The sequence below is a fragment of the Triticum dicoccoides genome, chromosome 1B (genome assembly GCF_002162155.2).
Source record: "Triticum dicoccoides isolate Atlit2015 ecotype Zavitan chromosome 1B, WEW_v2.0, whole genome shotgun sequence".
In the NCBI taxonomy this organism is placed as follows: domain Eukaryota; kingdom Viridiplantae; phylum Streptophyta; class Magnoliopsida; order Poales; family Poaceae; genus Triticum; species Triticum dicoccoides.
The window spans coordinates 16,360,049-16,376,977 of NC_041381.1; the positions used below are offsets into that span (position 1 = coordinate 16,360,049).

At 42.3% G+C, this 16,929-nt stretch overlaps 1 protein-coding gene across 1 annotated transcript; it reads right to left on the bottom strand.

Moving 5' to 3' along the window:
- Positions 1 to 2,035: 2,035 nt before the first annotated feature.
- LOC119316253 (aldo-keto reductase family 4 member C10-like) lies at positions 2,036 to 6,463 on the bottom strand. Its single transcript, XM_037590565.1, has 7 exons — positions 6,228 to 6,463; positions 6,013 to 6,063; positions 5,510 to 5,586; positions 5,294 to 5,381; positions 3,511 to 3,783; positions 3,157 to 3,405; positions 2,036 to 2,271 (listed from the first exon to the last, which is right to left on the bottom strand). The coding sequence occupies exons 1-7, from the start codon at positions 6,336 to 6,338 to the stop codon at positions 2,188 to 2,190; spliced, it is 933 nt and encodes a 310-aa protein (XP_037446462.1). The 5' UTR covers positions 6,339 to 6,463; the 3' UTR covers positions 2,036 to 2,187.
- Between the last annotated feature and the right edge of the window lie 10,466 nt (positions 6,464 to 16,929).

Below are 16,929 nucleotides of genomic sequence, written 5' to 3' on the forward strand. Positions count from 1 at the left end.
ACAATCAATTATATTTTTACACACCAAGCCAGGATGAGAATGATGTTGCCATACATATGAATTGTTCTTACAGTGTCATTATCATCGAGTTTTTGAATGGCCAAAAGTTTGTCCAGCTTGCTGCTCTAGTTGCCTGAGAACCTGATAAAACAAAAGGAGATGAGCTTTTTAAATAGGCCAACAAGTCAGACAGATGACTAGTACAAGAAAGCTAAATAGGCCAACCTATGTTCTAGTACTCTGTCTCAGAAGAAAGCTAAATGGCAATCTATGACTAGTCTCAGAGCAGAATAATAAAATTTAAAACTCTGACCGGAAATGTAGGTCAGAGGGGAAGCCTGGTTTATGTGGGTGCTTGGAGGGAAAGTTCTCGTTTCCAGAGACACTGCAGAGCCTCAAGCTGTACGGCAACCTCGTGGAATTGCCGGAATGGGTCCAGGGCCTCAAGAATCTGGTGAAGCTGAAGCTGCGGAGCTCCAGGATAACAGAGCACGATACAGCCATGCAAGTCCTTGGGAATCTACCCAATCTGGCGTTCCTGCATCTGTTGAAGAAGTCACTCGAGGGTGAAGAGGTCCGTCTCAGTTTCGAGCAGGGGACGTTCTCAAGCCTGGTCGTGCTGGAGCTGAGCTTGGGACGCGAAGAATGGCTCAAGTCCGTCAAGTTTGAACAAGGAGCAGCCCCGAAGCTTGAGGTGCTCAAGTTTGGTTTCGGTACATACATCGACAGTAGTTCTGTTTTGGGTCTACCATCTCTCGCCAGCCTCAACGAAGTAGTGCTCCAGGGTTACTACAATGACTCTGAATTGGCATACCTGAGGGCCGAGCTCGCTGAGAATCCACATCGACCCGTCGTGAAGAGGATCTGATCGAGCTTCAGAGGTCAATCACACGCAACAATCCAAGGCAAGCTAGGAGTATTGTCTGTGTTTTCATTTGTGTGCAGTATCTGTGAGCATGTTTTCTTTTTGTTAAGAATATCTATGAGTAGTTAATCATTCATATTTACATTCGTGTTGGTCGATGGCTTGTTTCAAAGTCACATATCACCTGTAGTTATGTATAAGATGCGAGGCCCGCTGGTGTCCTGATAGTTATGTATAAGTCACATATCACCTGATCATGTATGCATCTGAATCGTTTCCAGCCTGTTTGTCGACATGGATCTTCGATCGGACGGCTACAGGGCGCTCGACGTCGCTGTTCCTTTTCCGACACTCAGCTGCTCCCATTCTTTCTGTTTTGCTTTTCCATTGGATTATACAGGAATGGAGGGAGTAATTGCAATAAAGCCTGTGATTTGTGGAGACTTGGGCATCTCATTTTCTAAAGTGTTAAACACTAGCCGCCCTGTTCCGGCTACCTCAAGCTCGCACCTCTGTTGGTTGGTGGCCAAAACCCTAGGAAAATTCCCTGAGCATCCCTGTTTTACTGCGTTTCAGCCATCAACCCATCACCTTTCCTGCACACTTCACAAGTGGATGGCACGTTCGGTCGCCGGAGTCCGGTGGCCCCAACGCGCTGACACACGTTCTGAATCTGCTGCCCAATAGAGGCGGAGGATGCCATCGGCCGTGGGCCAGGCGACATGGGGTTGTTTCCGGCTAGTAATTATGATGAACAAACTGGTAATACTACGAGGATCAGCTCATAAATCCTCCTCTCATCACCATGCATTGTATTCCCAACAAAATGGAAAATCATGAGCACACTAATCCTACAGAGCCACGACCAAAATTTGCACGTTGCGCAGGGCAATTTCTGAAATACTTCTTGCTAGTTCCTGACAGGAAGAATAATTTTAAGCCTGTACTCTGCTTCTCCGGAACTCTTGTAGAGTGGAACACATATACACGTACAAGGGCAAGGCATGTGCTCTGCACTCACAACTTGCTCATTATGAACGGAAGCATCATGTAATCTCGTCATTTTAGAGATCCCTGAGATCATCTTACAAAAGTTTCGTTCCCCGGTTTCATTAATTATTAATCTGCAAATGCTCTCTCGTATCTCCATTGCATACATGATCTGTCTTGTGGCTGCTCAAGAGACGGTGATAATCACAGTTACATCACATGGAATTTTCAGAGATTCGTGTTTTCACAATCTGTATAACTGAATTTGGCAGCCATGGCTGGAAAACCTTTACAGACATCTATTACTTTTTTTTCGTTTAGGAGGATGAAACCTAAATTTCACCGTCCCAGAGCTCCTCGTAGGTCTTGTAAACGCTCTGTGGATTAATCATCATGTTGCCTCTCAGAAGCCTAGCCTGAAGACAACAAGATAAAAAATGTCAGATGCGCTCACTTTTCCTAGTGAAAAGGTGTTAAAAGGGAAAAAAGTGGATGAAAATTAACAATGAATAAATGAATGGTCGAATGACGTTCTAGAAGTTTCTGCGACGCAGGAACTCACCCACATCGTAAAACATTGCAATTGCACGCCACGGTATTATGATCGACGCTCCTACTGCTATTAATATATTTCTAGAAAAACAATTGATAACAGGGGCTGATCGAGATGACTTGTGCTTATCCCAGGTGGATCCATGCCAAACTGGAGCTATTTACACTCCCTCTGTGTTTATTTACTCTGCATATTAGGTTTGCCTAGAGTCAGGTTTTATGAACTTTCAGCAAGTTTCTGGAAAACTATATTAACTTGTACACCACCAATTTAATATCATTGGATTCCTCGTTGAATATATTTTCACATCATATAGATTTGTTATTGTAAGTGTTCATATTATTTTCTACAGACTTGGTCAAGCTTTATAAAGTTTGGCATCAGTAAAAGCTAATATGTGAGGGAACAATACGGAGGGAGTATTGAACAATATGGTTGTGCCCTATGCAGCTAGAAAAATGAACATCGTATATCAATAGTGAGAATTCAGTTCTACCCAAGGTAACTAATACTGCCATTTTAAGAGTGAATAAAACAGTTGTGCCCTTATTTGAATCCTGTCATGATACACTGGTGTTTCAAGCTCCAAGAAGCACAAAAATGAAAAAATGCTACTTAACCCTATAAAGATCCAAGAGATTTGTTCATTTGTCATCCTATAAAGATCTTTAGTTATCACCAATAAATATCATTGCTTTATCCTCATTAAAGTATTGCTAAGGTTACTCGGTGCATATATGATATGTACCTGCTTAATCTCTGAGAACTTTGCAAGCATGTCAGCTGGAAATGTCCAATCATAAACATCAAGGTTTTGCTTTATCCTTTCTGGATTTGTACTCTTTGGTAGTACACCGTGGCCCATCTGAATGTTCCAGAGCAGAGCGACTTGTCCAGGTGTCTTGCGGAGTTTCTCAGCTATTGAGATGATTACTGGCTCTTCAAGGACATTACCATTCATCCAAGAAGTACCAGGTGAACCTAGTGGTGAGTAAGCCTGCAAAAAACATACAGGTGAGGAAAGAACAACAACAAAATAGTGTACCGCAAAAGCAATCCAGCTTATTTAGTCGTAAATAACACAAAAGATAATCAGACTTACACTAAGATGAACGCCAGTTGACTGACAAAAGTTGTGGAGCTTAGTTTGCTGCCAACAAGGATGACATTCCACCTGATTAACAGCAGGAGGTACGCGAGCTACATCAAGCAAGTCACCCAACTTCTTTGATGAAAAGTTACTCACACCAATCGCGAGAGCTTTGCCAGCATCATGTAACTTTTCCATTGCCCCCCAAGTAGCAGGGATGTCAGGTGTAACATAGTTTTCAGGGCTGTGGTTTGTTCCCTTCTTGACACTAAATGGGCAGTGGATCTACAAAATACATGGAGAATCAGAGATTTTAACCATATCATTTGTACACGCCATACTTAACAGTTTGAACACGTAATCATGTAATGCTAAGCTGAAGGTACCAGAAGAAACTGTCAAACAAAAAAAGAGATAAAACTCACTGGACAAACATAATCTTTTCTCAATGTATTCAAGATGCCAAAGGTGAACAACAGATGTTATCTGGAAACAATTGACAATTTGACACCGGAAATCAATAAGACCATGTTAATCCATACCAAATATGATGGCAAAACGTATATGTATGTAATATGGTTAACTGAATAGACAGAATTCAAGGAATATGGCACATGTGTTAGAAAATGACACAAAACCATATGCCCAGTTTGCACATTATAGACCATGGCAACAACACACGATTGGCTAGCATGGATACATAATTTTGTCATCAATTATGATTTAACATTTATGAATAATATAGACCAGACAAGTATTCAATTCCTGGTGAGGAAACTTTCTAATTAAATGATAGAGAAATGTATGTTTTTAGTCCCTTAAGTTCACCAAAAGTATATATTTGGCCCCTCAAAATTTTTTAGGCGATATTTCGTCCTTCAAGTTTCGAAAGTAGCTTTATTCCGTCCTAATCCTGGTTTATGTGGAAAACCACCCACGTGTCACCGGTTTTCTCTTTCCTCACATGCCACGTCGGATGGGCCTTTTTTTTCCTCATTACCTCTCTTCTCCCCTACCGAACACATCCACCACCACCGCGTGACCTCCCTCCTCCTGGATGGCACCGCTGTGCGGGTCCCCTCATTACCCAGTCAGTCTCACCGCGGCTTGCTCCTGCACCAACAATCTCGTCCCCATGCCATCGCTGCTGCTTGGCGCTACTCTTCCCCTACAGACGGCATCATCCCCTCGCACCACGACATCTCAATGGCTTCATCGATCTGGTCGACGCTGTCAACAATGGCCACGACGCTCTCGGGCTCAAGCGCGCAGCGGGCCTCATCGATTCGAAGCTTCCACACCTGATCCAATGCAGTGCCTATTGAATTCATGCTGTCAACAGTGCCAACCTTGGCACGCGGCAATGTCGGTGATGCGGTGGCGACTGAGTGCGTCGAGCTTCTTGCCGAGCATGAGTCATGTGTTGTCTCGGGGGCACGAGGCCACGAGCGCGTGCACGACATGGGAGCCGAGGCTGAGCGCAACCAGCAGGTGGCAGTCAACCTGATGTTTCAGTCAAAAACATCGACATATCAGACTAGTATCGCTTCGTTTCTAGTTTTGGACGAATTATGTCTGGTTTTGAGACTTGAACGACCCAATGTCTTCTAAAAAATTCCGAGGAACCAAATGTATACTTTTCGTGAACTCGTGGGACCAAAAACATCCTTTTCTCTAAATGATAACATACAAAAGTAGTGCTATCAGTACGCATAAAAACGAGATATTGATGATATAGAGGCCAGAATAGAGGAACTCAGGTACTGAAATATAATCGTAAATATGAGGTGCTCACAAGATAAAGATCCAAGTAATCAAGCTGTAAATCATTCAGGCTTTCATTTAGTGCTTCTGGCACATCTTCAGGAGCGTGACAGTCATTCCTGAAAACATAAGGCATCCAAAGAAGTTAGATGAGAACGATTAAAAACAGCAAATAGGCATCTGTATACTCGACTTGATCTGCCTCGATAGACAGAACTACTAAGATACCACCAGAGATTTCGGTTACCATAGCTTAGAGGTGATAAACAGATCTTTACGCTTCACTACCCCGTCTTCAAATAGCTTTTTCAGCGCCAAACCGATCTGGATAATGCAAATAATTGGTATCAGCCTTCCACTGCTCCAATTATTACGTAACATGAATCAAGACGATACAACAGGCAGCACATGTCTTAATTTATGAAGGGAGTAAGTGCTGCTTGTCAGCTATGGATGTCATTGCAATCAGGCCACTGATATTTCAAATAGTCCTGAATTAACCCTTTATCTGAATCCTTGGCAGGTTCATTATAAGCCCATATCGCATAGTTAAATGATGGAAAGAGATGGACAGAAGAAATTCCCAGTGTGACGTTATGTTGCTGTCTTGCTTTTCTAGTTGCTTTTGCAAGGGTAGCAGATCATACACACATTGAGAAATCATACAGGACTGACCAAAAGCTGTTTTTTAAGTGGACTGAACAAAATAAACCTTTACAGATAGCTAGTAGTAGTTGACAGTGGTTTTACCTCCTTCTCATTGTGGTATTCTCTGGCGCAATCGATGTGCCGGTAACCGGCCTGCACGACCCAGAAGCAATTGAGAAATGAAATACTATTGGCGATCTTGTCGAAGATAAAAACAAGGAAACAAACACAGTATTGAAGCTTGTTGCCAAAAATAAAAGATGGTGATTGGTGAAGAGAGTGGTGAGAAAAAAAAACAGGAGGAGGCATGTGCAGACCTTGACGGCGGCATAGACGGCGTCCCCGAGAATGCCAGGTTCGGCCTGCCAGGTGCCGAGCCCCACCGAGGGCATCCTGGCTCCGGTGTTGAGCAGGAAGTGCCTCGCCATAGCCGTCTCTCTCTCTCTCTCTCTCTCTCTCTCTCTCTCTCTCTCTCTCTCTCTCTCTCTCTCTCTCTCTCTCAGTAGCGGTGGGCAGGAGAGGGGGTGGTTGTGATAAGCAGGAGCCAGTGCATCTGCTTTTGGGACACTCAACGCATTGACGAGAACGAGATCATCACCACACCTGCCCCACTCTCTATTTATTTGCTTGCCTTTCTTTTTTCTCTAATTAGTTGCAACTTCGACATCTAGCTTCTGCGTTGTGCAGGTGACCTTTTGTATGTATAGTACAATTGTATAGGTATGATGTTTGTTTCGTAGTGTGGATTGAGATTCGGTGTTGATCTGATTTTAATTTGCAGAGAGCAAACTGATTATCAATACATGAGCTTTCCTCAGCGCCCCGTTCCCAGCGCACGGTGATCCCATCACCAATTCCTCTCTTCTTATCTGCGTGATCACTTCCAAGGCTTTGTCCATTTGCAGCCAATTTCGCGTTCCACTAAAACAAGTTATAGTGGGCATTGCTGTTGAGCCATCATGTTCCCATCTACTCCAAGTTTTTGCAGTGCTGTCGAGGAGCGTCGCGATGTACTTTGCTTCCCTGCTAAACATTCGTTGATTACTAGGACTTGGACCCCGCGCGCACAGCCTCTAGTCTTGGTCTTGTTCTTATAATAATACCAATTGCTCAATTTACTAAAGCAAATTAGGCAACTAGTGGATACACTCTTGCAGCCAAAGCGAGCTCCCCTTTTATCCATATCATCCATAGCCTCTTTACCTAAACAGCACCCACAATTTGCAAAGAAACCATTGTATATGGCGTTTCTTGCTTATTTCCCTTGACCTTTGAGTAATATAAGTTCCAATCCTCCTAACACACAAGCCCCAATATTTAAGATAAATTTGTTGGGACTTGCACAGATAGCCCAGTTTGTAAACAAGCCATCTTCCTAACCAACAAAATGGTTGATGCATCCACATGTTTTAACTTGCACACATGATGACTGTAAGTATGCAAGGGATATATTTTTTGGATAAAGGGCATATTTTATTGACACATAATATAGCATCGGGGGCTCAAATCATAATCAGCACACATCTGATCTCTGCATAGGTAGGATACACACTGCAGCCAACACTAACACACATGCTAGCAAAGAGCTAAGTCATAAAAGACCGAAGCTATGCCAAGGCGAAGAGAGAAAAAGATAAAAAGCCTGAAGAGATCAAAACAGCAGCGATCGATGATATACAACAATGACCCTCAACACCATTTGTATTTTGACAACACAATGAGTACGACAAAGGTTTTCCAAAAGCAACGCCTAGATCCAACCTTCGAAGGCCAAATCATGAGTTTCTACTTGGAAGATCAAGTCCGAGCAAATTTCAACCAATGCCTTCAACAAGGTAACAACGGAAAAAAAAACACCATCATTGCCGGGTATTGACAAACCTAGGGTTTTCTCCATGGAGCTCGTGATCTGGTACTCCAAAAAGCACCACAAATCAGAGCCATCATATGCTATCTCCTCCACTTTTCACGACCCCGATAACACAAGGGACGTAGACTTTGACGAGTGAGGAAGGCCATGCACCGCCAAAATCCTGAGTTGGGACGCACCATCCTCCCAAGTGGCAGCGATGACCGATCTGCATGAGACAAAATCACCACATGCCGTCACTAATTTCGTCATCCTTGCTCGTGGCAGCAGATTACACCGGCGTGGAGGACATGAGCGCCGTCATGCATCGCCGTTACCGATTCAGATCACGAAACTTGCCGGATCAGAAGGTCCAATTCCCTCTGACCTTTCGGCACCCAGCGTCCAGCCGATTATGCATCCCCGAAGGTAGCGCCACGGCCAACGCCGCCAAGCAGCGCGCAGACCAGATCGCTTGCGACGGCCACGGCGGCATCTACTACAGGGCCACCACCACATCGCAGCATGCGGCTTAGGGGATGGCCTGGCCACCGCATCATCCCGCTGCCACGACACCAATGAGGTGCCTCTGGAGGAGTACTGGCTCTCCAGATCAAGGGACATGGCGTTGCTGGATGTCCTACCTTTCCTCTATTACTTGGGTGTCTCTTGAAAGTTGAAACCCGATGGATTCAAGGATTGCGAAGGCACGCTGCCACCCCTACGGGCCGCGAACTGCTGCCGCTGTTGCACAATAGCCATCTATATTGCATCAAGCCATTTACTGTACATCGTAATGCACCGTCCAACAGCAACAGGAACAGACCCCCGCCGCCGCCGTCGGCAGCGGGGGCAAGCCCGGTGGCGACTCCCGGCAGCGGCGAAGTGAGGACGCTTGGGGAAAGGCTCGCTGAAAAAGTGGATCAGGAGGCCACCCATGTCGCCCACACTGATGACGCAGACCGATAACTGGCTTGTAAATGTTTGTGCAGGTGCTGTATCTGTGATCTCTCCGGTTGTTAACATGCAAACCTGATGGATATATATATAAGGTCTTCCAATCCATGCCTGAGAAATAAGTTACGGCTCCTTGTTTCATTCTCCTATATATATATGTGTACTGCTGCTGGAGCATTAGGTGCGAAATTTTTGGTCGATGTGCCGAGTCTAAAAACTGATGAAGTGTAATATGTTTTCTTCCCTTTCATAGATCGACAGGCATCGCACACACGCTATGGCAGCCAACTGATGTCGTCTCCGATGTGAGTTTCACCGTGTTTTAATTTCTTCTCTCCTGGCAAGTGTTATGTTGTACGGATCAGTATTGATCTAGCTAGGTCACCTCTACTATATAGTATATACATATATCTATTGTAAGCCACCGCACGAGTTAGGTTGTTCGGTTGTAAATCTCCGTCATTTATAACTTTCCCCGATATAGTGAAGATTTGCTGACTGGCGCACGTGGTCTTTTCCCTTTCGTGTTGGAGAGATTTTCCAAGTTAAATTCTTGTGTCCCTGTGTTTGATTTCGTTCTTCATCGTGTTCGATTGCATGTCATATCTCTAACAACAAGTAATGTGTGCGTTCAGATTGTGTTGGACGGTTCTGCGTGCTGAATCAGAAACAAGCACAAGAAGGTTTTGTTGCCCATTTAGTGCTGAGGATAGTGAAAAGTGAATCTACCAAAATCTGTGATGTGACGTGCATAAGGCAGTTTTTGACTATCTCCTGGATAGGCTGATAGTGGAAAACATTCAAGTAGCTACCGCAGGCGTATGCTAGACTGTGGTCATTTCCTTACATAAATCAAGGTTCAGAAAGGTTAGCAGCATTTGGTGTTCTTTTTACCACGGGAGCAATTTGTCCTGTGCAGCTAGCGTCTGCATTCATGCAAGACAAACGTTAAGAAGCACTCGATCGATAATACTTGGATTCATGCAAGACAAATTAGATTTTTTGGTAGTTCATAGATTTTTTTTGTTGGATGTGTAGTAATTTAGATGTCTAGTTCATAGATTTTCTGTTCATAGAATCTTTATGATTTTTTTCTGTTGTAATTTTGTTTATAGAATTTTAATGATTTTTTTGTTCATAGTACGTATTTAGAAAAATGAAAAAATAAAAAGAGAAAGTGTTTACTATAATTAGTTAGAAAAATACTAGTTTATTTTTAGTAATTCTACTTTATTTTATTTATAGTAAGTGCTTCATATATAGTTGAACTAGCTAGTTGATTTAATAAACTACTTTATTTTACTATATATAGAAGTAGTTTGTTTTTATTAAGTACTACTTTATTTATTTATAGTAAGTGTTTAGTAGTTGAACTAGCTAGTTTATTTAATTAATAAAACTACTTTATTTAACTATATATAGAAGTAGTTCCCGCATCGACGTCGGCGATGCCTATCCCGCATCCTCGTCGTTGTCGACTCGGCGGTGGAGGCTTGCTATATCATGGCCATGTTCGGGACTGGGCTCCGCCGGGCTGGTATTGAGAGGTGCTACCTTCCGGGGGACGTAGGTTGGTGAGGAGGCAGCCCATTGTTGACCCAATCCTTGTTTGGTGGCGGTCGCGTGGTCCAGTGACGGTGTCGAGGCTTCCGGACACCGCGGAGGTGGTACGTTACCGTGTCAGCGAGGAGGACGAGCACGTCCGTCGCTACATGGTTGCATTGGAGGGCAGGTTCGACAATACCTGGCAGGTTCTCCAGGGATCTCACTGGAGCTATGATCCTGTGATGGTTCCTTATCTTTGGGTGTCCACCGCCCGCGTCGATACCCGTCGGGCGCTACGGTTGTAGTTGTATTAGTGATGCTATATTAGTGATAATATTCGACGATGTACGGACACCAAGAGATGATGTACTTTTGCTTATAATTATTGAATGCATGCTAATTTGAATACTACTTTATTTTATGATTTGGTTTTGCTTATTTTATGATTTGGTTTTGCTTACTGAATGCTCATATTGGATAAGTTCTCCTTCATTCCCGTGTGCTAGACAATTTGATGTAATAATGCACTCGGGAATGAAAGGAGGAGCTACGTACATCACCGATAGTCATCCCGTGATTAATAATCTAGTTTAATATATGAATTATGAACATAGGCCGGAAATGTCGTACTCGGATGACGAAAACCGCCCGGGGGAGTGCGACTGGTGCCACGATGACCGAGGTATCTGCGACAGGTTCATTGAGCTGGACGAAGATCGTCGCTTCATGACTGGTGCATTAAGCTCGAGGAGACCTTCGATGTTCATACGATACGCAACCGATGATTAGGTATCTGCAACATTTTTTCGTAATTACTCATGACTTCAACTATTCTAATCATGACAATATTTTTCATCTTTTCCAATTCGACTAGCTTATCCCATGCTTTGGAAGACGCTATGTCTTGGAGAGGATGGGTTTTGAAGACCATGAAAGTTTCGAAACCAAAAAAATTATCCTAAGTACCCATCATGGTGTTGATTTTCAAGTAAAGCTGTACAATGCTCAGAATGTAACCCATTTTGGGTGCAAAAATTGGGAAGCACTTTGCAAGATGTATGGTTTTGATGAGGGTATGCTTGTTACCATGGATCTTGGTAATCCTACAATCGAGCAAGAGAGACCTATGATTTTCGTCCTTGTGGATACACCTCCAATTCTTCCCCCATGTGAGCTTAACATAGTTATTAAGTAATTTATATTGTTTATTTCAAAATAGTTGACAACTTATTCTCCATTGACAGCTTATTTTCATTCTTCAAAGAATGTGCGGAAGATGGTAGACAGAACCTACTACACCGAAGGCTCCGAACTAACTTATCAGGAGAAAAATCATCTGGTCACATTTTGTACTGATCTTAAGAATTACAATGTCTACAATCGAACTCCTCAACATTATGGTCAATACGTGCCACTAGTGCACGTGTTGAACTACGGTAACTACCATGAAGATACCCTGGTAAGATTTTTTACTATTACGACATCCGTGCATCTTTTTGCACACTTCTAAAACTAGTAGATCATATCATTGCTAACTACAAAGTTATTACTATGTTTTTCAACAGATAATCCCGAATGATTGTGTGCCTCATCTGATGTATACACACGGTAGCCTTCATGTTTTGAACATACAACCAGGTCTTCCTACGAATCTGAACTGTCCATACCGGGTTTCTAAAAGAAGTGGAGACATGACAATCAAAGAATGGAAAAAATGTATGGACAGTCGTAAGGAGCTTCTTGGAAGCAACATTCAGCGAAGGGCAAAAATTGGAGACAGGATGATCGCCATTCTTCATAATGGAGAGTCAGGGTCTATATTGTTTTATGCTATTTTACCTTAAGGGTGTTTAGGTCCTACCTGATACTGATGATCATGTGTTAAGAACAATTATGTAGGGTCGGGTTCGATGACTATGAGGATGATGATCGTATGACTTATTATTAATAACGAGTAGAAGTTGTATGATGATGCATGATTAGTAGGACGAGTACTTGTTATTATATATGCTGATGTATGCGAGCATGCATGAGTTATTATATCAGCGGGTAAAATGAACATATATAGCAGTAGCGTTGGTAAACCAAGGACGAAGATATAAGAGAGGACACTTCTCTCTATTAGCTAGCTAATATAACACTAGTAGAAAAAAAACTCAAAACCTCTAAAGCAGCCACTTTCCAAAAAAAACATTGACTTTTGGTCCCGGTTGGTGCCACCAACCGGGACCAAAGGCCCCCTGACTGGGCTCAGCGCACAGAGCCACGTGGAGGCACATTAGTCCCGGTTCTTGTTTGAACCGGGACTAATGGGTGGAGGTATTAGTAACGGCCCATTAGTCCCGGTTCATGAACCGGGACTAAAGGCCCTCACGAAGCGGGACTATTAGGTGTTTTTCTACTAGTGCATGTTGAGAACCCTATGCACGAATGAACGTAAAATAATGCTAAATAAGTATACCATAAGGATCGATTGAGATAATTAGGATGCAAAATTTCTCATTTGAACCTAAACTGAAATACAAATTAAATTCAATCAAACATGCACAGGTATACACACACATCACACCATGAATGGGAGTGTGCATTCTGTTCCTGAAGAGTATTTAACCAAAAACTACCACAATTCGCGGAAACGTGACAGAAAACTACCACTTTACGATTTTGTTCCGAAAACTACCACTTTTTTATTAATCCGTGACAAAAAACTACCAAGTGTGAAAACTGCTCACTTTGCCTGGGTTAAACGCGAATCTGACTGCCCGACCCCACACATAAACGTGCTAAAAATGCAATCAGGTCCCTAGTTTTTCTTCAAAAAAGCAATCGGGTTCTCCGCCTCCTTCTCCTCCTCGTCGCCGGCCTCCTCCTTCCATCCAGCCGCCGCTGGCGGCGACGCCGAATGAGAAAGGACGAGGTGTGGTGTCTGCGTGCTTTGCCATACGTGCAAGCTTCCTTGTTTAACTCTTTCAGCGAAATCTGGTCCGTCCAATATGAATGGAACCTGAGATTAACACGAGCGTGTGGATGTTTGATCTACGGAAAGTTTAGCTGACGAACATCAGTAAGCGACGTTTTGCCAGCGAACCCCCTGAACCACACGATCTACATTTGATGGATGTCAGTTTTCCCAAAGAAAAGACAAAAAAAAAAACAAAAAAGAAGGAACTACCATGGAAGTTTTGCAAAATGTCACCCCAGTTCACACAATACACAAAAAATGCCATCGGGGAGTTCGGAACTGCCACCCTAGCTCGCAAACGTTAGCCAGCTATGAGGAGCCTTGATCTAATGATCTTTTTTCATGAGAAAAGGTAAGTCCATGTTAGTGTAATTATTCACATATTTCGTGCAAATTGTTTGCCTAACACATCAGGTTTTCCTTATGATCCAAATCAGTTCCTCTTTTGTGAACAATAAAAACTATTAAATATACATGTTTTACATTTTTTTGAGCGCTAAATATACAAAACAAATTGTAATCTAAACCTAAATATACATGTTTTATAAAATCATCATTATCGCAAGTACCCATTATTGGGCCAAGCCCACGAGTAGGGCTCGATCAGTAGTCATTCTCCCTTGGAGGGTATGATGATTTTTCCACAAATCTACTATTACATAAAAAAACACGAGTTTGGTAAAGTCAAATTATCTAAGCATTCAACCACCTATATCCAACATCCCACGTGGCTCCAATGATATATCCATAACATCATCAATTTGCTTCCGCGTCAAGCACAACTATGCTTGTCCGAAAAGGGGAAAATATGCGCTTCCATGAGGAGCACATATTTGCTTCTCGTGGAGTCACAGATTTGCTTCCGCGTGAAGCATAACTATGCTTCTCGAAAAAGAAATAAGCTTCCATGAGAAGCACATATTTGCTTCCGTCTGAAACACACAAAAGGAAAAGGCACATATTTTGCTTTTTGTGGAGGCACATATTAATTTTCACAAGAAGCATAACGGAAAGGAAAAAAATGAAGAAAAAATGTGCTTCTACCTCCTGGTTTTTTCGTCCGTTTTTTATCATTGGATTTTTTGGCATTTTTTTGGTTTTTGGTTTTATTATATTTTTATAGTTATTTTTTTTCATTTTTTTTGTGTGAAGAAAGTTCGTTAAATTTATTAACATGGGATCTAATTTTGAAGATCTCGACGCAAGACATCAAAGATGAAAACGGTTCAAAATTTGGACACATGATTCTAAGAGAAGATGAATGTACGAAAAAGGAAAAAATAATCTCAGGTTGGGACAAGAGACGCACATGTAAGCGCCTGAGAAGATGCGAGTGACCTTATACAAGGGCAACCCTTAAGGAATGATTTGGGAGAAAAAGGAATAGTGCTGACCCATGGTTAATATTATTTTCCGTCTGTCACAACTAATGGGGTTACATTTTTCCATTGTTGTTTATTTTCACTTTTTACATGTATGCTTATTTTTTATTTATTTTCCTTATTTCATTGTTATTCGTGTTTGTACTCTTAGTTTTTGATTTAGATTTTGTTTTTATCTATTTATTTTAATTTTTGTATATGTGACATTCGTTTTCCTATTCAAACTGATTTGTGAAATGAGTAGAACGTGAATATAAAAGTTGGATTTATATTTTTTTACAACAAAATTTGGATTTATATTTGTTGAAAGAATTGTTTTTTTATATCCTTTATTGAAAGGAAAGAGAGAAAGAACTGGAAACAATGTACTGTTAGTGGGCCCCGTTAAATGGGGCCGCAGAAAACGCTTCAGGCCTCAGAGTAAGATCGCGAATTCTCCCCATGACTGCTAGATCTTACTCGCGGTGACCCGTTGTCATTGCTGTCTAACTGACCGTGCCACCGGCGAGGGCTTGTCTTGCCGGCGGCGCCGCGAGTGTTGCCCCTGTGCGCACAGGTTCGGCCACAATGGTGGCCCTGGCCGGAGGGCGTACTGCAGATCTTTGGCATCGCCCGGCCGGCAACAAGGTAAGCAACCCAATATTCCAGCTCTCCATGACTGCTAGCGTGAATTCGCCATTTACAGATCTTTACAGATATATATCCTCTTGCCCCCTTTTCGTGCTTGTGGGTAAGAATTCGGACCTGTAATAATCAACAAATCAATAGCTGCTAATCGCCTCCCAGCTTGTAATCATATGTGTGCGTTTTGCAAATCATCAACATCTTCGATCGTTGATGATTTCATATATAGTGTGGAATGTGGATCCCCTCCCAGCTTCAGCTGTTGGTAGGTAGTCCCTGTCAATCACTTGTGCTGCCTGACAAATGGATGCCACAATCAAAGCGTTACTATCTAAATAGTTGGGCAAAAGTTTGTTTTGTACTGAAGAAAGAAGGTGGATGCTTACCATTGCCGTGCTTGACTCACTCAAGTACCCTCCAGTCTTCCTTTTCTAACACCAACTTGCCGGTAGGTACGGCGGCCACTTTGTCGAAACTAAACTCTTATTGGGTTAGCTGTTAGGAGAAGCCAGCCAGCCAGAGCAATCCTTTTCTTGTCTTGAGTAAAACAATAAAAGCTTTGTTATCTTTCTGTATAGTTCAGAAAAGGAATAAACAAACAGCTTGTGTATGTGTGTGGCCATTGTTTGTTGAAGGGCCATATCCCAAAGGAGAACCATTTGGTCATCATAAATAATCAGATTAAGCTTGCTGTCCTCAGTGAGGTATGAATTGTTTAAATCATATGCATCACATGGAGCCAGCAGTTAACAGCAGGTCTTGATCCGATCGTCCATGGCAAATGCTTGCCAGCAGCGACGCATCACTTATCATGATTAATTATGGGCAATGTTAAAAGACTGTTCACTTGATCAATTCGATGTGAGAAAACGATTTATAATGTCTTAACAATAGTTCTCATAAACGCACAAGAATTACAAGAGCTTCCAGTCTGATCAAAAGCTGGTAAGTCCATACACATCGATAGCTGTGCTATTTTTCGTGTTCAATACTTGAAAATGTCAAGTTGTGAGAGCTGCATGCTTCTATATACAAACCCCCAAGAATGGGAATATATCAATAAAATTTTGCACTTTGCTTTGCACATGCTGCAGTGAGCACTGGTTTGTAGATCTAGTATTGGCCACAAGAATAGCATGCAACAAAGTTGGAAAACTGCACATATATACTTTCTTTTGAAAACTGCACACTGTTATTTTTATAACATGTCAGTAAACCTAAGTCCTTTTCTAGAAAAGTGTGTTTGAAACAAAGTTCTATTTCCTCTTGCAAATGACATAAACATGGAGTTACTCTCCCCAGTCGTTGGCCTCTTTGTCAAAGAGATTTGGAACTGCATGCATGTTTCAAAAGGGACTACGAGGAAACGTTCAGGGCATTATTTACCCCTGGCTAGGATGAAATCTACTTGTGTCGATCGGTTCAAGAACAAGGCCACCAGTAACTCCTACTCCCTCCGTCCAGAATTAAGTGTCGCTAAAATGAATGTATCTAGATGTGTTTCAGTATGTAGAAACACTCATTTCGGCGACAGTTGATTCCGGAAGGAGGTTTATGTAAGGAATAAGAAAAGTTCCATCTTCAATTAGTACAAACTAGCTGAGTATTTGTTTATTTTCTGAATAGCACAATCTTTTTACTACCTAAGTGTATTTGTTAATTTGAACTAAAACTACACTAGTGCAGAACCGGTCTTTAGT